General features: G+C 37.6%; 1 protein-coding gene across 2 annotated transcripts in view; it reads left to right on the forward strand.

Annotated features, from left to right (window-relative positions):
• Window positions 1-25,966, forward strand: part of LOC150083628 (protein lifeguard 1-like) — a 144,950-nt gene that overhangs the window by 35,798 nt on the left and 83,186 nt on the right. For both annotated transcript variants that reach the window (XM_090377398.1, XM_090377397.1), the window contains exons 3-4: window positions 7,342-7,420; window positions 21,315-21,368. In XM_090377398.1, coding sequence (XP_090233524.1) covers window positions 7,342-7,420; window positions 21,315-21,368 — 133 coding nt within the window. The remainder of the gene's footprint in view (window positions 1-7,341; window positions 7,421-21,314; window positions 21,369-25,966) is intronic.

Raw genomic sequence — 25,966 nt, forward strand, 5'->3', positions numbered from 1 at the left:
GAATTTAGAAAGGCTTTTGATACTGTTGCACATGGAAGACTGCTGCACAAATTGGAGCAGTGTGGCATTGGTGGCAAATTGTTGCTACGGATAAAGGGATGGTTGAGTGGCAGAAGACAGAGTGGTAATTAATGGACACTGCTCATCGTGAACTAATGTTATTAGTGGAGTCCCTCAGGGTTGGGTCCATTGTTGTTTTCTGTATTTATAAATAATATTGATGATGGTATATCAAGCTTAATGTCCAAGTTTTCAGACGATACAAAGGTTGGCAGGTGCTGTTAAGGACACTACTGACGCTATGCTGCTGCAACAGGATCTGGAAAGGTTGAGCAGATGGGCTGAGAGGTGGCAAATGAAGTTTAACATTGACAAATGTAAAGTACTACATATGGGAAACAGCAACCCCAGAGCAATGTATCAACTCTGTGGTACTACACTGACAGTGGTAGAGAATGAAAAGGACCTGGGGGTTATTGTGCAGGCAGATATGAAGTTCTCTGAGCAGTGAAGATGGGCTGCAAGAGTAGCTCATGGTGTCTTATCAATGATATGCAGGAATTTTTCTAGCAGGGATAGGGAGGTGATTATTCCCTTGTATAAGGCAATGGTCATGCCACACCTTGAGTACTGTATACAGGTCTGGAGGCCTCATTTCAAGAAGGATGTAGAGCTGCTGGAACGAGTACAGAGAAGGGCAACAAGGTTAGTGAACGGAACAAAGGGTTGCTCTTACAAAGAAAGGCTTAAGTTTTGCAAATTAGTGTCTGGAGACTAGGCACTGGCAAGGTGATCTGATAGAGGTGTATAAAGCCTTGAATGGTTTGAGCATGCTCAATGCTGATGGGATGCTGCCTCTTGCTCAGAATAATCACCTGAGAGGGCATAAATTCAAATTGAGGAAAGACAGTTGTAGGATAGATGTGCGGAAACTTGCCTTTAGCCAGCGGGTAGTTGGTTGGTGGAACAGACTTCCATCCCTTGTCGTGGAAGTTGATAGCCTAAATAAATTTAAGGCTCAGCTGGACAGGTATTTCGAACGAACGGAGGAGTGAAGTGGAAGGGTTGATTTTTTTGGCTGATGCTGCATAAGCTTGCTTTCTTGCATCATATGCCCCTACTAATGCTAACATTTTATTAAGGTATGGAGAACCCCAGGGTGGGGGGTTCACATCTTGTGAGTATGGGCTTGGCACACCCAGGGTCCTGAGCTGGATATCATCATTCTTCTCTTTCTTGGTAATTCCTTTCTACTTCTGACCCTTGTTCATTTTCTCTCTCTCTCTCTCTCTCAGGGGTGCAGCATAAGCCTCAGGCATCCTTGCACCATATGGCTAATAATAATAATAATTTGCACTGGAGTGCTCGTTTCTCTTCTATTTTTGATTTTCGCTGCATCAGGACTACCACTGTTCAATTCCCTGCATTGGCGGTTCGATCTGAGGATCGGTGTGGCAGACTGAACTTTGGATCGATTCTCCTTTGAGGCAATTTGTCTAGTGTTTTAAGTGCAGTGATTCTCTGACCATTATTGGCCTTGTGGTCCTCTGTCGAGATGGGGCATAATGGTCAGTCTATTTTTTATTTTGGTTTACTTTTGTTCTATTGTAGTGGTCTATATCTCTGTTTGGTGATATTTCACATAAATTTGGACCTGGTGCCCATCAGAGGGGTCACCGTTAAATTTCTATTTAATTGGCTTTTAAATTACAAAGAATTATTATTCGTACATATAGATTTTCTAAATTAATTTAGAGTTTCTGCTGCAATATTTTTACTCTTGTTACCCCTCTTCCCTCCCTGCTTGATTTGAATTAATTTAGGTTTAACTTCCTTTTTCGCTCTGGTCTTGCCGTACTGCTGGCATTATTTTATTTTTATTTTAATCCTTATTCTAATTTATATAGTTATATTTAAAGCATCATATAGAGGAATATGCTTTTTGCTGCCTCTAATGTATGCTGTACCCTCCTTTTTATTTTATGATATATTCAGTTTCCAACTATTTCAACATGATTTAAATATTTGTATGATTTTATATATATATATTTATAAAAGAAAAATACTAATTAGGAAATGGTTTGTGGAATTAAAGTTTTATGGTTCACAATACTGATCCATAATTCATGAAATTTATAATTAGTTTAATTGTGCTAAGTAATATTTATTACTAACAGATATCGTTTTGAGAGGGATTGATAGAATAAACAGTGATGTTCTTGTTTATTATTCATTTCACTTTTAGCATAAGGTAACTTGATAGGACAATCTGTTTTGTTACTATTACATGCTGGATCATCTTTAATTAATAACCATTTCTGTTCAGATTAGTTAGCTTTGTACAGAAACTAAAGTCAGCTATATTTTCATAATTAACAGATTGTATCCATTTCACACTAATAATGATAATGGCAAATCAGGACAGTTATTTGAATATGTTTTGTGTAATATAATATTTTATTTGTTTATGTGTATGTGTTGTTTAAGCAGGTTTCATTATCAAATCTTGTTTCAAATCTATCTTAGGGTCATCAACATTGGGCATAGGCAAATAAAAATAATATTAAAAAGGTACTCAGTATACACAAGTAGCTAATTTATTAGGTATGCCAATATAATAGTAAGTAGCACTTTCTTTAGCCTGTTCCTTAGAATAGCCTAAAATCATTGGGTCATAAACTCCATGTAGATTTAGAAATTATTCCACCGAGTTGCTAGCCTATGCAGGCTTCATTACTTCCTGTTATTGTCTCAGATTGTATGGTGGTGAAACACAGATAGAATAAACAGTGAACCTTGAATATTGTTCAAGGTTTAGGCCTAAATGGTTATCTAATGAACTTAATGAGACTCGTAACAGAGAAGAAAAATGCATGGGATGCATATAAATTATCAAGCGACTCAGAAGCCTATGGCAGATATAAGCTAGTCTGTAATCAGGTCACAAAGGAGGTTAGGCAGGCGAAGGCAGATTACGAGAAATCCTTGGCAAAAGATGCTAAGAAAAACAGCAAGGATTTCTTTACTTATATAAACTCTAAAAGGAAGGGGATGAATCTGATTGGTCCACTTGACATCGATGGTTCAACTGTTGATGATCCTGCTCAGATAGCAAACAAACTGAATGAGTATTTTGCATCTACATTCACACATGAGTTAAGGTTTGAAAATGCCACAAGGTTATCAAATTGTAGCAGGATACTTAATGATTTTGTAATAACTGAAAGCAAAGTGGAGAAGAAATTGTTGACATTAAACATAAGAAAGGCACCTGGGGTGGATGAGATCTATCCAGTTATATTAAAGGAGGCGGCAAAGCAACTAAGCAAACCCTTAGCCATAATTATGAGAGCATCCTTAGACTCAGGGGGAGGTTCCCACGGACTGGAGATGTGCAAATGTATCCCCAATTCACAAAGGGGGATTGAAGGGTGACATGAGTAATTACAGACCAGTTAGTTTAACTTCTGTTGCAGGTAAAATAATGGAGTCACTGGTTAAAGATGCATTGCAGGATCATCTAGACAAGACTGCAGCAATAATTCAGACAGCATGGGTTTGTTAAGGGAAAGTCTTGTCTGACAAATTTGATAGAATATTATGATGTGGTTACAAAGGAACTGAATGCAAAAAATAATTTTGATATCATATATTTGGATTTCAGGAAAGCTTTTGACACTGTTGCGCATGAAAGACTATTGTACAAATTGGAGCAGAATGGTATTAAGGGTAAGTTGCTACAATGGATAAAAGGATGGTTAAGTGGGAGAAGACAGAGGGTGGTAATCAATGTGTGCTGCTCTTCGTGGACTAATGTTATTAGTGGAGTCCCACAGGGTTCGGTGTTAGGTCCACTGTTGTTTTGTATATTTATCAATGATATTGATGAAGGTATATCAGGCGTAATGTCGAAGTTTGCAGATGATACAAAGGTTGGAAGGGTTGTTAATGACAGTAATGGCAGTGTGCTACTGCAACAGGATCTAGATAATTTGGGCAGATGGGCTAAGAAGTGGCAACTGAAGTTTAACCTTGACAAATGCAAAGTACTGCATATGGGTAGAAGTAACCCCAGAGAAACGTACGAACTGTGTGGTACTACGCTTAAGGTGGTAGAAAATGAAAAAGACCTGAGAGTAATTGTGCAGTCAGATATGAAGTTTTCTGAGCAATGCAGACAGGCTGCCAGGGCAGGTCATGGGGTTTTGTCAATGATATATAGGAATTTTGCTGGCAGGGAGAAGGAGGTAATTGCCCCTCTGTATAATGCAATGGTCAGGCCACGCCTTGAGTACTGTGTACAGGTCTGGAGGCCTCATTTTAGGAAGGATGTAGATTTACTTGGGCGTGTACAGAGAAGGGCAACAAGATTGGTGAGGGGAATGAAGGGATCCTCTTACCAAGAGAGGCTTAAGTTCTGCAAATTGCAGTGGCTGGAGACTAGGCACCTGCGCGGTGATCTGATTGAGGTGTATAAGGCCTTGAATGGGTTCAGCATGCTGAATTCTGATGGGATCCTTCCACTTGTTCAGATTACGAACCTAAGGGGGCATAAATTCAAATTAAGAAAAGACAGATGTAGAATAGATGTGCGGAAATTTGCCTTTAGCCAATTTAGGAAAATTGCTGGAACAAACTTCCATCTGTCGTGAAAGTTGATAGGTTGAATAAATTTAAGGAGGAACTGGACAGGCATTTGGAGGGAATGGTGTGATTTTTTTTTTTTTTTTTTTTTTTGGCTGGTGCTGCATAAGCTCATACACTTGCTTTCTTGCATCACATGCCACTACTACTACAGAGGGAAAAGGACACTACATTATTATTATTACTCGTGGCTGGCAGTTGCCACATGTTTAGACTGGTGAAAGTATTGCTCAATCTTAAGCATGCCATTGTTTAGAGACATCTCATGGAACTTCCAGTACCTGTTAGTTAACTTCCTTATAGTAATGCTTGCTGACAGTTTGCTCAGTAGAATAAATCCTGGATGTGCAATCTCATCACTCAAAAAAAAAAAAATTCTCCTTGACTTTTGATGACTAGGCATACTTATGCTAGCTTGAATATATGAGTTTCTGGCTAAGAACAATGTGACTGTGGTTCTTACAAAACTAAACATTTATCTCTGAGTATGCAGTACTCAAGGCATGGCCTGGCCATTGCCTTATACAAAGGGATAATCACCTCCTTTTCCCTACTAGCAAAATTTCTGTATATATCATTGACAATACACCATGAACTACTTTTGCTGCCTGTCTGCACTGCTCAAAAAACTTCGTATCTGACTGCACAATTATTCCCAGCTCCTTTTCATTCTCTATTACCCATAGTGTAGTAGCACAGTTGGTAAGTTACTCTGGGGTTACTGCTACCCATATGCAGTACTTTACATTTTTTTAATGTTAAACTTCAGTTGCCACTTCTCGGCCCATCTGCCCAAATTTTCTAGATCCTGTTGCAGTAGCACACTGCCATTACTGTCATTAACAACCCTGCAAACCTTTGTATCATCTGCAAACTTTGACATTAAAGCCTGATATACCATCATTGATAATTATACAAAACAGTGGACCCAACAACGAACCCTGGGGGACTCGACTAATAACATTAGTCCACGAAGAGAAGCATCCATTGATTACCACTCTCTGTCTTCTCCTACTCAACCACCCTTTTATCCATTGCAGCAACTTACCCTTAATACCATACTGCTCCAATTTGTACAGTAGTCTTCCATGCACAACAGTACAAATTGGAACAGTATGGTATTAAGTACATGGGTTTGGCAGACTGCAAGTGGAAATGAACATCATTGAGATTAGAATTGAGACCATGTATATTTGTGAAATGAACTAGGAAGTGTTTGGGAGGTTTAGATCTCTTCGCAAATAAGCTTACTCCATTAGTTTAATTCGTGGTGTTATTCATTAGTAAGAAAAAGTAAAGAGGGGGAGGGGAGACGTGCTGTATGAAATAATGAAATTTTTGGATATGGCATACACATGGTAAGAATATACCCAGAACTTTGACATAACGTGGCCTCGACAATGCCCCCCCCCCTTGCATACACACTACGTACTTGGACTCCCTCCAGTCACTATTTGGTAGAGGTAGCAAGATTATGCACTAGCTGATCCGGAAGCTTCCTAAAGAGTTACCAATAGGTTCGGTCTGGTGTACTAACTAGCTGCCGGCCTGCAAACACTGTTTTAGAGCTGTACCTTCAAAATGTAAGGAAGATTGGATCTTGCCATGATGTCCATCATAACCTCAAGTCATCAGTCATACTGCATGATGGGGAAGTGTTGACCGGAACTTAGCTCTGGAGACTAAACATAGGTTCCACGATTTCAAATCTCCAATAAGCAAATTGGTGGTATTGCACCGGTTGATGAGTCATCTATCACCTAGTATTGCCTGGCAATACAGAGGGACAGCATTCCTCCATGTGGTGTGGACCCCTGCTTATGTTGGTTCACACCTGGGTGGTCACCCACAGTGTGCTTGTGCATGGGGGTTATACCCACGATTACTAACAGTCCCACCATCGTGAAGGTGCAAGCAGAGGATTTGGCTGTCACAGACTGTCCGTACTTTGCCGAAATTGGGTGCACTTGACTTGAGTGTCACCCGAATATCAGTTCCATCAGCATTTTAGACTCCCAGGTAGCAAGTACAGCTTGTCTGGCATATCTGAGAGAGTGTATGTGACAACCTCAAGGAGCAAGTTGTTGCATGCTCTGGTTTAGGCAGAAAATGAAACTGAAGAATGGAGACAAGCCAATTATGATATGCAGTATTCTTCTCTTCAACAGCCTTAGCACATTTAAACTAAGCTTTAAACTTAAAAACGTTTAAGCTTGTACAACATCAGCAAAAAAAAAAAAAAAAAAACATTTCCCATCTCACCCATCCATTTGCTTCTAAAGTTTGTCCAGTTCTTCCTTGAATTTATTTAAGCTATCAACTTCCACAATGACAGATGAAAGTTTGTTCCTGCTATCAACCTCCTGCTGGCCAAAGGCAAACTTCTGCACATCTGTTCTACAACTGGCTTTCCTCAATTTGAATTTATGCCTCCTCAGTGTGTAATTTGAGCAAGAGGAAGAATCCCATCAGCATTGAGCTTGCTCAAACCATTCAAGGTCTCGTACATCTCAATCAGATCACCTCGCAGGTGCCTAATCTCCAACTTTTTAATCATATATAAAATAATCATTGTATCTCTTAATGGATTTGCTATTTCAGTTGTTTATATTGTTTTTACTGTTTGTATATGAGTAACTTTGCTTTAAAATATAAATACCACAATTTAAAATAACTTTTTTTTTTCCTCCCTCTCAGGTTTCATTCGTAAGGTGTATGCCATTCTGATGGTGCAACTTGGCATCACTGTAGGCTTCATTTGTCTATTTATGTTTGAGTAAGTGTAATTTTAAATTGGCAGTTTTCTTTAATACATTCTTAATATAGATAATAACCACGCTGTCTTTCTTACTTTGTTGATGAATGTTTTGAAATTGTAATCTCATTTTACTGGCATTTCATAAAAAAGAAAAAATTAAAACCGCTACTTTTTGTTTAAAATATAGGAGAATACAGGAAATTGGAACAGTATTGTTTTTTAATATTATGGATGATTGCTGTATGAGGGTGGCTCAAAATTGTAAAGTAATTAACTAAAAATGCAGCATTTTGAAAAGGCTGTATTTTTAGTTAATTTACTCTAAGAAATTGTTTAATATTTAACTGTAAGAAACTAGACTGTCACATGGATATATACGTATCTAAACTAAGGCAGCATATGAAAACTATTACAAGGATATAATAAAATTGTGATTCAACTTATAAAAAACATCACAATGGAAGGGAAGAATGTTTCATTTGTGATATTCAGTATAATACCAGCCGCATTTCTATGATATATAAAACTTCTGCTGTGAATAAACTTCTCCACAAAGTGCTGTAAACTTTTTATGTAATAATCATATTGTAGTCTCTCTCTCTCTCTCTCTCTCTCTCTCTCTCTCTCTCTCTCTCTCTCTCTCTCTCTCTCTCTCTCTCTCTCTCTCTCTCTCTCTCTCTCTCTCTCTCTCTCTCATCCAGTAGAATCTTTATGTATCACAGTGTGATTGGTGTTTGGCTTTTTTCACAGACACATAGTATTTTAATTGTTTTTATTTTTGTATGCCTTGTTCTTTAAATTTTTGTGTATATACCCTTGATTTTAATTTTCTATAAATGGATTTTCTTTGTAATATTTTGGGCATTTTAACAGCAATGTACACTATTAAAAGTAAAAAAATATATGTATACAGCAGACTCTCGATTAACCGGGACACTTCAAGACTCCAAATTTAAAAAAATAATAATAAATAAAAAATCAACTAGAAATCAAAAAATTCAAGTAATAACTAGAATAAGTATAAACAGATATTTTGCAAGTCATAAATAAGCTACAAGCGCATTATAAGTTGTCATTGGGAGATTAGTGTACCAATTATCTTGCAATCCCCTGCTGTCTTCACACCCGCTGCTCAAAAAAAAAAAAAGAGAAAAAAAAAAACCCAAATGTTTAGTTTGTTTTAGTGCATTGCATCGGTTGTTGTGTTCTGTTGCAGCGCAAAAGGACATTTTCTTTCGTTATTTATATCAGGTATGTCGGAATTTTTTTTACAGTAAAAAAAATTTTTTTTTTTTTTTTTTTTTTTTGTTTAGAAATCACGAAAATGATGGGTAAATGCAAAAGAGTTGTGTTTTCAGTTAAACAAACTTGAAATTATTCAAAAGTTTGAAAACTGTGCATCTCTAAGAAATCATTATAATAAGGATGTAACAAAATGGCCAAACAATAACAAGTATCGTGCGGAATTCAGATTTGTCAATAATAATATAGTAGCCATATGTTATTAGTCATTCCCGAGTTACATAAAACTCGACGAAGTAAGAAGCCTTGGAACGTATCTCTTACGTATGTTGGGGACGTTTGTATTTTTGGATTAACTGGGAAATCGGTTATCCAGGATTTGTTTTTGACTATCCTGGAAAATCAAGAGTCTAGTGTGTGTGCGCGCGCCAAGAAAGGGCTGGGGAAATAAAATGAGTATTATAAAGGTGAAATAAATAAATTTTGACAACTAAAAGCCAATATATAATGTCAATTAAAAAAATTTAGAAGATGAACACTTGTCGCTAGGGATAAAACAGCTATGAATCCTCGGGTAATGAGCGACTACCTTGTGGGATAATTCTAAAGACTTGTTTTAATATGTATTTCTAAGTTCATTTGATTATATTAAATGGAATATGGCCTTTTCAAAAAATGAATTGTAGTGCTGTTAAATTTCTGAGTTTCAAATTTATATTGCAGCAGTATAATTTGGAAGAATGCTTATTTTTATTTATTTATTTAATTTTTTATTTTTATTTTGCCCATTGTTGGAATACATTTGAATGAACTGGATACAGTGAAAGCATGAAGCTCTTTCAAGTTAAAAGAACCAATAAAGTTTTGCCTCAGATATTTAAAAGGGGGGGGGGAGCTTATGTTTAAAGGCTGTCAAAGTGGACCACAAGTGAACAGCAACTAAAGTAAAGGAAATAAACTGCATTTTTTCCTTTCGAGCTTAAAAGGGATGAAAGTGTTTGCGAAGACTGCTGTTATTTTCTTAAGTGTTATTTAAAATTAGAATTGAGCTAGCAGCAGAATTAGTTTGCTGTGGCCAATTAAGTTCAACAGGGTAAAATTACCTAAGGGTTCAGCATAGCATATATATTTATATGAATCTATGAAAGCAAAGTTTCATGACTTTTTTTTTTTTTTTTTTTTTTGAAATTTACAAAATGTAAGTTTATTCTTTGTGTATTGAGTTACTTTTCTTGTTAATGTGTTTTTGTGGTCAATCATGCGATCAGCCTATAACAGAAGTGTCAGCTCTCCAGCTTGTGCATAAACTGGAGAACTCTACACTAAGAACAAGCGTTTATTGAATTTAAAGAAGTACTGTCTTCTGAGAAAGCTTAGTTGTGGGAGGAAGGGGTGCAGTCTCTGAACCTGTGGATTATTTTTGTATTTTTCTCAGCTTGTTTCTTGGAACCTGTCTGTACTGAGTTTTATTAATTGAAAAGCTGTTCGTTTGAATGTTGTTGGAAATCTAATATTTGTAGGTTAAACAAAACCAAGGCAAACCTGTTACAAGTGTGTGTACACAATTTAGCAAGAGAATGGGCCAACAGTGCAACTTAAGTAACTCTGATAGTGGTATGGTAGCTAGTGCTGGCAAAAATATTAAGTTCATTACTGACACTGCTGCCCTATTGAGCATTTCATGCATGCCATCATCTAAGTGTACTAAAAGCAGGCCAACAACCGGTAACAATCCAAGCTGTGGCTGAAGACAGCTTGTTGATGTGAGTGGCTGAGAGGGGTGGCCAGACTAAAATTGGACAGTTGACAGCACAGCACAACAGTGTGTGTTGGAGGTGTATAAAAGAACACTGAATATACCAGCAGCTAACCTTATCAGCTAAAAACAAGCAGCTATGGGTACATTGGGTGCAAGAAGCACTGACATTGCAGGTTTGAAGTGAAAAAAGTTTACCTGGTCTAACAAATTCCAGGGCCAATTGTTTCTTGCTGATGGTAGAACTAGGCCAAACATTGACACTATGAAATCAGTAAATCCATCATGTTAGTTATCAACATTGCAGGCCGGTGGTGGAAGTGTGATAGTGTGAGGAGAGTTTCTGTAGCACACATTTGGTTCCCTGATACCAGTGAAATAACATCTGAATGCTACAGCCTACTTGAACATTTTGTTAACCAGTTGCATTCCTTTATGTCCACATATTATCCATCTAGTGACACTTACTTCCAGCAGGATAATACACCACATCACAAGGCACAGATTATTCAAGGAAAGTTCTAGTATCATCAGGATGACTTAACCACACTTTACTTGCCTGCTACATCACTGATTTCGACCTGATTGCACATCTTCATGATGTGGCACAAACTGTTTGTGGCAGAGATCTGTTACTGTCTGAGTTACCTGTGGAATGCATTCATTGTGGTTAGAGACCAGGATCTCTGTGGAATGCTTTCAGTACCTTGTAGAGCCCACACTCTTAATAACTTGAAGCTGTTTTAGTGACGTAACTTTTTCTTAGGTTAGTTTATCTAATAAACTGGCCACTTCTTATCATAATTATTTCACTCTGCTAAACAGAAAGGGTTCCAGCCTGTATTGAGGTACTGGGTTTACTTGTATGTTGAAGTTTTTCTTTCTTTCTTCCCCACCTCCCCCAACTCTTTTCTCCTCTCATACATTTTATGTACAGCTTGGAGAATGCAGCCATTCCTAAGAAGGTTGTGTAACAGAATACCCCATTAACATTAGGCATTTATGAGATTATACTTAAGCTAAAGTTGCATAAATGCATTAACTTAAACTACAATATCTTCCAGGGTATTGTACTTTAAGAATATCCTTGAAGATTTGTTAAATCTTCCAAGACTTAACATTAACATATCTTCCAAGCTGCAGAAGAATGCACAAATACATTTCTGGAATTTACTTTTTCTTTCCTTTTCTTTTGAGATTATGAAGATTATTAAGAAGTTGGATAAATTTTCACCATGTGTGTAGTATTATGCCTAAAAATTGGATCATTTTGTATAGGTTTGTCTCAACTTTTACTGAGAAACTGCAAAAAAATGTAACAAAAAAAATTAGTCCCTTTAAACACTTAATTTATCTTGTGTGTGTGTGTGTGTGTGTGTGTGTGTGTGTGTGTGTGTGTGTGTGTGTGTGTGTGTGTGTGTGTGTGTGTGTGTTATGATTTTATATATTCAGAATAATACAATTTGTTCATTGTACTTTTTAAAGAGCAGTTGTGGGGAACCACCAGTGGCACCTCACCTCTAAACACTGTCCTTTTTAAAAACAAAATATTATCCAAGCTTTATTAGGGAAATTGGAAAAGTCTTACGTTTTTGTTAATTGTTACTTTTATATCTGAGTGTAATAAACATTCACTGTTTTTCCCCTACCTTAGAATATTGAAAGCTCTTATGTACATTTTTGTTTTGTGGAAAAACAAAAACATGCAGTTTAGAAAATAGGGAGCAAAAATGTAATATTGAAGATATCTTTATGAACAAAGATGCTCTGTTTAGTCTCTCCAGAGCAAAGCTCCAGCAAACCCCATCTCTTCATCATGTATTATGATTGTAACAGTTTATTATGCTTATCATAACCTGTTACACTCATACTTTTAAGGTTGATGTGCATCATAGCAAGATTCAGTAACCCATATGATGCAAGAAAACAAGGTTATACAGCATCAGCCAAAAAAAACCTTCCCATTTCACCCATCCATTCACTCCAAAAGTTTGTTCAGTTCTTCCTTGAATTTATTTATGCTGTCAACTTCCACAATGACAGATGGAAGTTTGTTCCAGCAATCAACTACCTGCTGGCTGAAGACAAATTTCTGCACATCTATTCTACAACTGCCTTTCTTCAATTTGATTTTGTCCCCTCAGGCTCATAATCTGAGCAAGAGGAAGAATTCCATCAGCATTGAGCCTGCTCAAACCTTATATACCTCAATCTGATCACCTCGCAGGTGCCTAGTCTCCAAACACTGCTCATATTATGTCAGTGAAATTATTTTTATAGGAACAAAATAGTGTATTCTACATTCCATCAAAAAAGGAAAGATTTAGAATACCTTATTTTAATGAACTTGCCTCCTTAACTGTTCGCATTTGATTACAATAAAAATTAATTAGGAAGGATTATTGAGCATTAAAATGAAATCCCAGAGGAAAGTGCACTTTTCTCCAATGTTCGCTGCATAGACATTCTAACAAAATATATCAAAGAACCAAGAGTTCAAATAACAAACTTTTAAATGTCATCTTCAATTTGTGAGAAATAAGAGAATGAATCAACTGAAGATGACATTTGAATTCTTGGTTTTACAATATATTTTTTATGATGGAGCAAGTCTTTGTAACTGGAGAAATGTGCACTTTACTTTATGGGATTTCATTTTAAATAGTTTTAATACTCGTAATCCTTTCTATATTCCATTTTTATTCTAATCAAATGGAAACAGTTAAGGGGATAAGTTCCATTAAAATAAGGTATTTTAAACTTTTTTTTTTTTTTTTTGTCATTATTTTCCAGAACTTAAGATTAATCCATGAATAACAAGATCTACATTCCACCTTAAAACCTTGTTCTTTACCTAAACCTTTGGTTTTCTTATATTGTGTTTAAGGCTGTTCAAGATAAGAATATTGCATATCTTAATTGGTTAGCATCCACATCTCCAGGTTCCTTTTCTGTCTAAAGCAATTAGTGATAAATCCAAACTTGATTTTCAACAGGCTAAGAATAAAATGCTTGCTTCTTGTCCAAATGATTAATGATCATTCTGGTCTCTTTCCGACATTCTTGACTGCAACTTTTGTCCTCCCACCTCTGCTAAAACCTGATGGTTCTGTTACCTCCTCCAAAGATAAAGCTGATTTACTAGCATCCTCCTTTTGTTTTTAACTGATTGTTACAAACAGTTAACTGTTTGTTGTTTGGTTTTTAGGAGCATTAGCAACTAAGACCATATTGCTCCAGGGATATGTGGTGGTCATTCCCTGACCTTTCCGCATCCTCCGTATTTGGTGGTCATGGGCTCGAACCCCAGTCTAATCAAGAAGCAGTGTGCTGCTATGCACTGCTGCTCCTGCCCACCTGGCTACGGAGGCGCCTTGTTTTTAACTCTTGTATTTGACAGTCTTGGTAAATCACCTCCTACCATACCCAGTGCACTTCACTCAGTACCTCCTCTAACCTTCTAACAGAAGGTTGTTAGAAGAATTCTGAACAATCTTGATGTCAAGAAAGCTCCAGGTATTTCTCCACTTTTTCTCTAAATCTGTGCTCCTATTCTTTGTCACCTTTTCACGCTTTCTTGTTCCACTGTTATTTTTCCTTCTGCTTAGAAATTTATTCATATCCAGCCAGTTCCTAAAAAGAGTGACAAATACTGCCCATTCAATTATCATCTCATTGCACTTACCTCTACTCTTTCCAAAGTAATGGAGAAATCCATTAACCACCAACTCCTAAACTGTCTCAACTTTTCATCTGATCAGTGATTGCCAGTATACGTTCCAACAGTGTCGATCCACTGGTGATATGCTACCCAATCTATGGACACATTCAATGGAAAAGCTTGGTGACACGCAAATAGTTTCTCTTGAAATTTCTAAGACATTTGATTATGTTTGGCATAAAGATCTTCTAAACAAGCTTCCATGTTATGGATTGCCATATGTTTTTTGCAGTTGGGTATCCAGTTTTCTCTTTGACCCCTCACTGTGGGTGATGGTAGATGGCTATCTTCTAACTTCTCCACTAATGCTAGTGTGTCCCAAGGTTCAGTTCTTTCTCCCACTCTTTTCCTCTTCTGTATCAATGACCTTCTTCCACTGACTGGAAATCCTATCCATAATTTATAGTTTTGTTGATGATAGCACATTGCATTCCACCTTCCAGTTTGAGAAACCTTGCCCTGCACAAACTTCTTAAATTTCTCGAATATCCATCACTGATTCTTTACATGCTGATCTCCAGGTAATTCTACAGTGGGGCAAAGATAACAGTTAATTTAAATCCTTCCAAAACTCAGTTTTGTCATTTTTCTTAAAAAAATTTTTTTACTCCTACATTCATCTTTAATGACACTCAGATTTCTTAGACATGATCATATGCCTGTATTCGAGATTTCCCTATCTTCTAATCCAGAGGTTACCAAACTTTCTCAGTTCACGGTGCCCTTAGTGTCCCAGTAATTTTTTTCATGGCACCCCTAGGCCAAAAGAAATAACACAGTGGTTTTCGACCTTTTAATATATACCTATATAATAATTTTATTCTTTATATAGGGGTACTAAATAAAGATCACCACAAAATTAAAAAGATACGGTACAATGGATAATGTACACCTTTTTATAATGAAATAAATATACAAATTTAAAATAATATATAATAATAATAACTTTAAGTAACTTAAATCCAAATTAGACAGCACCCCAAGAATGTCGGTGCTACACCCTAGTGTGCCGCAGCACCCCGGTTGAAAACCACTGTTCTAATCTCTCTTGGCATAAGCATATTACAGATATTGCTTCCTAAACTTTTTTTTTTTTTTTTTTTGTGCTCTTGGTGTTACGTTTCTTTTAGCCTACTGGTTTCCCTGTACAAATCTCAAGTCCACCCTATCATGGGATATTTTTCCCACATCTGGGGCAGTGACCCAAAAAGGTGGTGTTACATTCCTTCTAGACTACTATTCACTCTGTACAAGTCTCATATACTTCCTATCATGGGATATTGTTCCCACATCTGAGGTGGTGACCCCAAAACCTCTCTCGAGCTTCTGGACTCTGTTCAAAAGAGGGCAGCCAAGTTAAAGACCTGTCTCTTTCAAAGTCCCTTCACTCTATCTCAGACTCTCAGTTCCTGCTGCATCCTTTTCAATTAATACTTCCATGGGTACCGTTCTCCTGAATTGGCACCTGTAATTCCCTCACTCTATTTCAAATGTGCTATTTCACTGTCAAACTGCAAACTCACAAAACAATTTTCCTTCTCATTTATCCCATCAGCTGGCGCCTCCATAGCCAGGTGGGCAGGAGCAGCAGTGCGTAGCACACGTTTCTTGATTAGACCGGGGTTCGAGCCCGTGATCACCAAATACGGAGGATACGGAAAGGTCAGGGAATGACCACCGCATATCCCTAGAGCAATATGACCTTAGTAGCTAATGCTCCTAAAAACCAAATAAACAAACAAACATCCCATCAGCTTCTCTTTTTTCTTGGTCAGGCTTCCTTCACATTATTTCCTGAAAATTACAAACTACCAAAATTTAAGTCTAATGTCAACAAAAAGTATCTTCTGCTTTGTAACCATTAATCCATGCAGGTTACTGAGTACTGTAGGTTCTAATACACTGAAAGGACAGAATTCATGGGATACTTGGTTCCTGGGCAAGGCAACGCTGTCACCCCTCTCGCTAGTGGACGAACCCACCACTTGGCAGGTATATAGGTTCACTGCATTCTTCACATAGACAGTAACTCTATGTCAGTATGGATAAACATTGTGAGTTAACCAACTTTAAAAGAGGAATGATAGTGGGTGCCCGACACATGGGTCACTCTATTGTGAAGGTGGTACAGAAATTGCATTATCCCCATTTGACAGTATCAAGAGTGTATTGGGAATATGCCATTTCTAGAATAACATCTCATACAGCGCTGTGGGCGGAGAAAGGTGGTGGATGAATGTGGCCGTTGACGTCTGTCTTGCATTGTTTCAGCCAGCCAGAGAGCAACAGTTGCACAAATCACCAGCGATTTCAAAGAGGGAGGTACCAGAAATGTCTCCACCAAGATCATCAGGCGATAATTAGCCGCAATAGATTATTGGAGCCACTGCCCCACCAGAGTCCCATTGCTAACACCAAGACACAGGACTCTATGCCTCAACTGGCCAAAAGAACATTGGCACTGGACCTTGGATGATTGGAGACTGGTCTCCTGGTCTGATGAGTCCAGTTTCCAGTTATTTTGAGAAGACAGGAGGGTGTATATCTGGTGGAAACCACACAAAGCTATGCACCCGTCATGTCACCAAGGAACTGTTCAAGCAGGTGGACGGCCGGTAATGGTCTGGGGGTGTGTTCTTCTGGTATGTCTAGACGTATCTCTGAATGCTCCAGGTTACATGCCCATCCTTGCAGACCATCTGCATCCTTTCATGGTCATCATGCATCGGCAGGGCAATGGACTCTTCCAGCAGGACAGTGTGCCTTCCCACATAGCCATGGTGACTAGAACATGGTTCGAAGAGCATTCCGGAGATTTTACCACCATGGAATGGCCTCCCTATTCACTGGACACAAACTCTGTGAAGCGTCTTTGGGATGCTGTGGAAAGGTCCATTTGAACTTTGGATCATCCACCCAGGAATGCAATGGAATTATGGACAAGTGCAGTAAGCATTGATGGAAATACCTTTGGAATGCTTTCATGAACTAGTGAACTCATTGCCTCGCTGTGTGACTACTCTGATCCAGGCAAAAGGTGGGCCTAACCATTACTAGGTAGCTATCTCATGATTTCTGTCCATTCAGTGTATATTTTTTGTGTTTGGAGTTTTTGCATACACACAAAATAAATGAAGCGTTTCCTTTCCCTATACCTCCTTTTTGTTATAAAACATTAAAAGGAATTGATTACCCTCTGGGAAATCTTAATTGGTTATAAGTGGAGCAAGAGATTACTGTGTATTACATATGTTCTGCATGTCATTTTAACATATTTGCAAATTCTTTAAATTAATAAAATTGCATCCTAGAATTAAATTGAGTATCCTGTTTTCTTGTAGATAAATAAGTGCTACTTTTGCTTTGTATTTTTATATAGATAAATAATTTTTAAAATTTGTTTTGAATAATGATGTTCACTTAATTTAACTTCTTGTAACTGAGTTTTTAAGTTATGTAGGCCAGGAGAAATATATTTTGTTTATTTATTTTATTATTATTTATTTATTTATTTTTTTTAAATATTTAAAAAAATAAATAAATAAATAATTATTTATTTATTTATTTTTTATAAATAAATAAATAAATAAATTTTTATAAATAAATAATTATTTATAAAAAATAAATAAAAATATTTTTTTAAAAAATTTTTAAGAATATTTTTAAAAATAAAAACTTTGAACATAAATGGTTTTAAGTGTTAATTTGTTCTTATTTTGGTTTGATTGCACAAAGCAAAATTATTTCAGAAGCACATCGAACAAAAAATAAATAAAAGAATTTGTAAAAAATTTGTAAAATACTCAATACTTATGTATGGATTAAGGGTAAATTGCTACAATGGATAAAAGGATGGTTGAGTGGGAGAAGACAGAGTGATAATCAATGGGTGCTGCTCTACGTGGACTAACGTTATTAGTGGTGTTCCCCAGTGTTTTGTATATCTATCAATGATATTGATGACGGTATATCGCACTTAATGTCAAAGTTTACAGATGATACAAAGATTGGCAGGGTTGTTAATAACAGTAATGACAGTATTCTGCTGCAACAGGATCTGGAAAAGTTGGGTAGATGGGCTGAGAAGTGGCAACTGAAGTTTAACATTGACAAATGCAAAGTAATGCATATAGGTAGCAGTAAAAAGAAAGAAATATCTTGTCAATATACAGGAATTTTGCGAGCAGGGATAAGGAGGTGATTATCCCCTTGTATAAGCCAATGTTCAGGCCTCACCTTGAGTACTGTATGCAAGTCTGGAAGTCTCATTTTAGGCAGGATGTAGAGTTGCTAGAACGAGTACAGAGAAGGGCAACAAAATTGCTGAAGGGAACAAAGGGGTGCTCTTGTGAAGAAATGCTTAAGTTCTGCAAATTGCAGCTTCTGCAGACTAGGCACCTGCGAGGCAATCTGATTGAGGTGTATTAGGCCTTGAATGGATTGAGTAGGCTCAATGCTGATGGGATTCTTCCTCTTGCTCAGATTACAAACTTGAGGGGGCATAGATTCAAACTGAGGAAAGATGGTTATAGAATAGACGTGCGGAAGTTTGCATTTAGCCAGCTGGTAGTTGATTTCTGGAACAAACTTCCATCTGTTGTTGTGGAGATTAATAGCTTAAATAAATTCAAGGCAGAACTGGACAAACATTTGGAATGAATGGATCAGTGAAATGGGAAGGGGGGTTTTCTTTGACTGATGCTGTATAAGCTTGCTTTCTTGCATCATATACCTCTACTAATGCTGTCTACTGCATCAGCCTATGAGTAACTCAGTGCTATGAACATCTGGATACTCCAGGGGAATTTCAGCTTTTCTAAGCCAATACTGGACAGCAATGGCTCATGTATGCAATTCCCACACCACCTGATTTTAAAATCTATTTTCATGCTGCCATCCATTATAAGCTGTCTGCAACTACTTAGAAACATAGGTAAGAGATGGCAGCTCTTAACTAGATTTGCAACATGCTTGAAAAACGTCTGTGTATGTACTCCTTACTCCTCACACATGTAAAGTATACAAATATATATACATACTTTAAAATGAGTAATAATTACTAATTTTAAACTTATCCAGGCATTTTTTTTTGTTTGTCTGCTCTGAGATTGCTCTTATAATTAATTGTAACAGATTACTGGAAAATTCTAACCAATAAAGAAGTTCATTCATTAAATAATCTGCCTTAGCTAATGGGAGAATCATTTCACTTCAGTTCAAAGCATCTAAACATCTATGTTGATACAAATGCTTTCAGCTGAGGTGAAAGCTAAGTAGTCAATCATCAATTTATTTATTAAAATATTTTTGAAATAAAAATAACGTAATACTAAGGGGCTCTGTTTGCTTCACTGGCTAACCCCCAGCCAATATCAGATATACAAAAAAATGTCTTAACCTATTCGGCATCATTACTGTAACTGCTTCAGAAAGAGTTTCCTTCACATGATTGACTGATTTGCTTACACCTGAGCGGCTTCTTAAATTCTTTTACACTACTCCTTTCACAGTTCTCACGTCTTCAAAACACCTTAGACGAAACGTAAAAGGCTTCACATAACAATTTCAAATGAAACCTCTCGACAAATTGCAGTGAGACACTATTCAACTGAGCAACCACTTTACACATATTTTTACATTGATGCCATTTATATCCCGTTTTGTCCCACAAAATGTAGAGGTATGACGGAGTAAGTCAAATCTTCTACACATCTCGTGGCGAGACGCTATTCAGCCAAGCGACCACTTTACACACATTTTTACATCTATGCTATTTATTTCTCATTTTATCCCACGTAAAATGTAGAGGTGTGCCGGAGTAAATCAAATCTTCTACACCCCTCTCATAATTATACTAACATTAATATGCACTGATCGAAATCTAACCAGGAAATCACCTATGTAACTATTTAACTGCGCATTTATAGTGATGTAATTGCCCTGCCCACTTGTACCATGTCACTCACATCCCTCTTCTCCCATTGGCTCGAATAAATATCATCAGGAGGAAAACTTTTTTAATGTATAGAGAGATAAATTACAGTATTTATTTAAGAAATCTTTATAAGTTTTGTGATGAATGTTTCTTTGCAGAAAAAAAATTTTTTTTTCACATTTATTATTTTTCTTGAATGATAATTTTGTAATCTTTCATTAATTTGAATTATGAGATGTGTTCAAGTTAACAGGCCTCCTAATTTATCCAACAGAAATTCATGTTAGAGGAATTAAATTTACATAATTTTTAAACTAGTATCCAAAAGTCCCACACTCTTGATACAACTTTTTTAACCAAATTGTAAGGATTGCAGTAAACCATTCTTCAGGGCCTCCATAGCCAAGTAGTCAGGGCAGTAGCACACCCTCTTTGAGTAGATCGAGGTTCAAGCCCCTGACTGCTAAATATGGTCGATCTACCAACCCACACTGGACCAGTGTTTCAGATTATGGTCCATTTCCCTCAACATGAGTTGTTGAGGAGGCCTCCATCCTGCAGTGGATTGATAATGGCTGCAGTTTACCTTTTTTGTACCCTTTTAGTCCATTTATAAATGGCACTGGGATGCCGCTGACTAGCTTAGAAATGTTCTGCCATAAAGGGGATCTTTCTTCTTTAGAAACAACCAGAAGTCACTAGGCACAAGGTCTATGGTTATGAAGGGGTGTGGGCTTGCTCAAATAAAAAACTGTAGCCATCATTCTTCTGTGCTCTTGCACCACAATTTTTTTTTTTTTTTAGTGGTGGTGAATCAGTGTGCTTCTATTGAGCAGATTGGTGCTTGGTCTCTGGATTGAATAGTGAAATCCACATATCCATGATGAAAATTGTTGAGAAGAAAGTACCGTTTGTTGTATCTTGTATAAGCATTACTTCACACTTGTTGCTTTTGTGTTCCTAACAATTACCTTCTGTTCTTAGGTGAGCATTCTGTGTATTCATCTGACTGAAACATTGCTCATTTTGAGGTCTTCGTTTGAGGTCTTTGATCACTAGCAGCAACTTTCTGCAGTGTACAATATGCTGTTATTTTATGGGAAGTGCCTCCGACAACAAATGCTCCTTATGCTAACCATGCCATTCATATTCTTATAACACACTTATGAAATATAAATTAAGAGACCTTATAACTTGAATGCACTTCTCATTACCAAATAAAATGTTTGTGCTAATGTATTTGTTTTGATATTCATAGACCTAATGTGAAGAATTACACACAGCAGCATACAGAAATGTTTTGGATAGCATTGTAAGTAAAATTTGCTATTTATTTTATAATATAGACAACATCTAGTTATCTGAGTGAAAATTAATTGTGGTTACTTTAAAAACTTGTGCTTCTGGTAAGTCCTAAATCAGCAGTTCCCAACCAGTGGTTTGTGAAAGTGTTTCAGGGGTTCGCACTAAAAATTCTATAAAAGCGTCTGCTTAGATTTATGTAGGTATATTTTTGTAAACTACAGAATAGTTTAATATTAATTTATGCGGTTTGGTTCAAAATTTATATTTAGTTGTAGTTTGGGTCACACGTTCTTCCATAGCAAGCATGTGTGACAGGATGTTAGTGGGAGGGATTGGGTGTGAACGTGATGATAGGTATTGCACTGTTTGGCTGTGGCATAAAAGGATTTAAACTATTTATTAGGATCATCCAGAATATTAATTCAACTACCGATGTGTATTGTCTGTAAATTGTGTGTGCGTTCTCTGATTGATTTGCCTGTTTTGCTGGATGAAAAACTCCAGTTTCTGTGGGGGAAAACTTGCTATCTAAGCCTGAGACTGACTAACTCAGCCACAGAGTGGAAAAATCCCATAAGTTCCTCTCATCATCAACAGAATTCGAACCCAGGCCTTTTCCACGCAGTGTGGGGAGGATGGTGGCGATACCACTGTGCTACCCGTGCAGATGTAAAAGGTTTATAAAAATTATAACATAATAAACCAAGATAGAATAGAGTAAAATAAAATTAAATATAAAGAAAAGAATTGCCAACAAAAGAAACCACATCTCCCACAATTCCTTATAATTAGTTTCTATCTTACAATATATCATAATGCAATTGGTGCATCGTTTTGTGGCGCCTCCGTAGCCAGGTGGGAAGGAGCAGCAGTGCGTAGCACACTCTTCTTGATTAGACCGGGGTTCGAGCCCGTCACCACCAAATACGGAGGATGCGGAAAGGTCATTCAGGGAATGACCACCGCATATCCCGGAGCAATATGGCCTTAGTTGCTAATGCTCCTAAAAACCAAATAACAACAGCATCGTTTTGTAATACATGTGATTGTGTTGGAGATTCTTGGCCCTCCCACCCCACCTTCTTGTGAAGTGAAACAGCTGAGTATTTCATATTTGGATTTTATTTTATGCTTAAAATACTAATGTTTGAAACATGTTATAAATGACATTTTTAAAAATTCATATAAAAGGAATCAGATGACAGTATAAATTTGTATTTTGGTCCTGATTAACAGTGAATATATCATATCTATTCACTGTTAATCATATTCATATTTTGTAAAGTTTCTTTCTGTATTAATATAAAGCAAGATTTACCAGGTAGCAAGTATTTAATATAACCCTAAAATTAAATGAAATCTGAAAAATCACATTTCTGTAATTTTTCTTTAATTTGTACATTAAGTCGATGTTTTACAATTTATTTTAATTTTGCACCTAGCAGAACAACAGTAACAATGGTAAAAGGCTATTAGAATTTTACACAAGCCATGCACTCTTAATTGCAAACATACTATTTCAGCATAAATATAGGCACAAATTTGTGTGGAGGAAAGTATAATAGAAACAGGAAATGTGCATGTGAAATGAAAGATTTCTTGTAATGACCTACATACATGAAAATTAAAATCAAAATTTTAATAAAATTTGATAGTCACAGATTAGTAGATTGAGGGGACGTAAATTCAAATTGAAGAAAGACAGTTGTAGAATAGTTTTGTGGAAATTGTCTTTAGCCACAGGTGGTTGATTGCTGTAACAAACTTCCATCTGTCATTATGGAAGTTGACTTAAATAAATTCAGGACAGAACTAGACAAACATTTGGAGTTAATGGATGGGAAATAGGAAGGGTTTTTTATTTTTTGGTTGATGCCATATAAGCTTGCTTTCTTGCATCATTTGCCTGTACTAATGCTAATACTTTAATGAATTGCCAAATGAAGGAGCTGAGGAAAAGATTGAAAATTTCAATTATTAAGGTAGAAAAGGTCATGGAAATATCAGGTAAAAGGGCAGCAGGCGTAGGTGAAATTAGGCACAAAGTTCTGAGAGCTAGAGGGGAAACTAGTGTATCATAGTGGTTGTATCACATTATTCATAAGTCATTTTCTGAAGGATAAATTCCAGAATCTTGAAGCAAGGAATTAATTGTACCAATATATAAAAAGTGAAATAAACTTGAATCACTCCTTGGTACACTAGTAAATTCTGTGTATATACCTTAGAGAAGAAGTTAGAAGTATTATTAAATGTAATCTTGGAGAAGAGTAGCTGGGCTTTAACACAACCCCTCAACGTGGGCACCTGTACGTGGTGAGGGGACCTCCCAGTGACGCTGCTGGACTTCCAGACTAGCATCACTGGGATCTAACGCCCATACCTTGGTTCCAGGGTTACATCTTTTGGAATCCGGTGTGTGCAGCCATGCGCCGCGACCCGTGGATTTCGGAAAGGGGGATCCTGGTGGTTGAGGGGCCCAGCCTTAATACACCACTTTGGCCCCTGCTTCGACAAGACGGGTGGTCCCGGCCCGGCCCGACTGCGATCAATTGGCGGGTGGTTCTTACTGCTAGGGTCAACTGCGTTCCAATAAGCCTCCCTCCCTTTGGTCCTGGGACGGGATCAAGGCTTATTGGAATCGTGGGTATGGTGCCTCTAAGCTAACTTGGCGTCCCATTCGTGTATGCAGTACCTGCTAGTTCACAAGTGGGCGTCCCCTCGTAGGGCTCCATGGTGGGTGAGGTACTTAGGGCATCGGAAATTTTTATCTTACTCCTATGAGTATTATAAATCCTTCTTCTTCTGGGGCCCCAACAAGGCCCCTACCTAATCGAGATCATGACGCAGATAACACCTCTGCAAAAAGAGCCAGGACTGAGGATACACCATCAGTGACACCGCTTTTCCTCATTCTCCATTCCACCGGAGAGCAGTCCATTGGGAAGATGTCACCCTTCTTAATCCAGAAAGGATTAGAAGGGTTGGCAGGTTCACCTAAATCTGTAAAAATGTTATTAGTGGGGTCCCTCAGGGTTCAGTGTTGGGTCCATTATTGTTTTCTGTATTTATAAATGATATTAATGATGGTATATCAAGCTTAATGTCCAAGTTTGCAGACGATACGAAGGTTGGCAGGGTTGTCAAGGACACTACTGACACTATGCTACTGCAACAGGATCTGGAAAGGTTGAGCAGATGGGCTGAGAGGTGGCAAATGAAGTTTAACATTGACAAATGTAAAGTACTACATATGAGAAACAGCAACCCCAGAGCAACGTATCAACTCTGTGGTACTACACTGACAGTGGTAGAGAATGAAAGGGACCTGGGGGTAATTGTGCAGGCAGATATATGAAGTTTTCTGAGCAGTGCAGACGGGCTGCAAGAGTAGCTCATGGTGTATTGTCGATGATATATAGGAATTTTTCTAGCAGGGATAAGGAGGTGATTATTCCCTTGTATAAGGCAATGGTCAGACCACACCTAGAGTACTGTATACAGGTCTGGAGGCCTCATTTCAAGAAGGATGTAGAGATGCTGGAACGAGTACAGAGAAGGGCAACAAGATTAGTGAACGGAACAAAGGGGTACTCTTACGAAGAAAGGCTTAAGTTTTGCAAATTAGTGTCTGGAGACTAGGCACTGGCCAGGTGATCTGATAGAGGTGTATAAAGCCTTGAATGGTTTGAGCATGGTCAATGCTGATGGGATTTTTACTCTTGCTCAGAATAATCACCTGAGAGGGCATAAATTCAAATTGAGAAAGGACAGATGTAGGATAGACATGAGGAAATTTGCCTTTAGCCAGCGGGTGGTTGGTTGGTGGAATAGACCTCCATCCCTTGTCGTGGAAGTTGATAGCCTAAATAAGTTTAAGGCTCAGCTGGACAGGTATTTCGAACGAACGGAGGGGTGAAGTGGAAGTGGTTATTTTTTATTTATTTATTTTTTTTTTTTTGGCTGATGCTGCATAAGCTTGCTTTCTTGCATCAAATGCCTATACTAATGCTAATGCTAAAAGACTGCGTTCTGGCGACCTTTTGGTCGCAGCTACAAATATTAAACAGGCGGAAAAAATCCTGAACGCCACATCAATAGGGGGAATACCTATCATTGTAACCCCCCACAAAACTTTGAACTCTTCAAGAGGCGTCATTTCAGAGTGGGACCACCTTCATCTTTCTGAAGAAGAGATCTGCTCTGAATTAAAAAGCCAAGGAGTGACAGCTGTCAAGAGAATATTGATACGAAAGGATGGGAATTTCGTCCCTACCCGAGTTCTTATCCTCACGTTTAACACCCCACGGCCTCCAAATTCCATCAAGGCAGGCTATCTAAACTGCCCAGTGAGGATTTATATCCCAAACCCACTGCGGTGTTTTAGATGCCAAAAATACGGCCACTCACAAACATCTTGTCGTGGTAACCCTGCCTGTGCTCGATGTGGTGTTAAAGATCACGAGAGCAAGGAATGTTTGGCTCCAAAACCGATCTGTATCAATTGCCAAGGAGAACACCCTGCCTACTCTAGAGCATGCCAGCGGTGGAAGGATGAAAAAGAAATACAAAAACTGAAAACAGAGCTGAATATCTCCTACCCAG

This window comes from Mastigoproctus giganteus, chromosome 7 (genome assembly GCF_048544385.1).
Source record: "Mastigoproctus giganteus isolate SK-2022 chromosome 7, ASM4854438v1, whole genome shotgun sequence".
NCBI lineage: Eukaryota > Metazoa > Arthropoda > Arachnida > Uropygi > Thelyphonidae > Mastigoproctus > Mastigoproctus giganteus.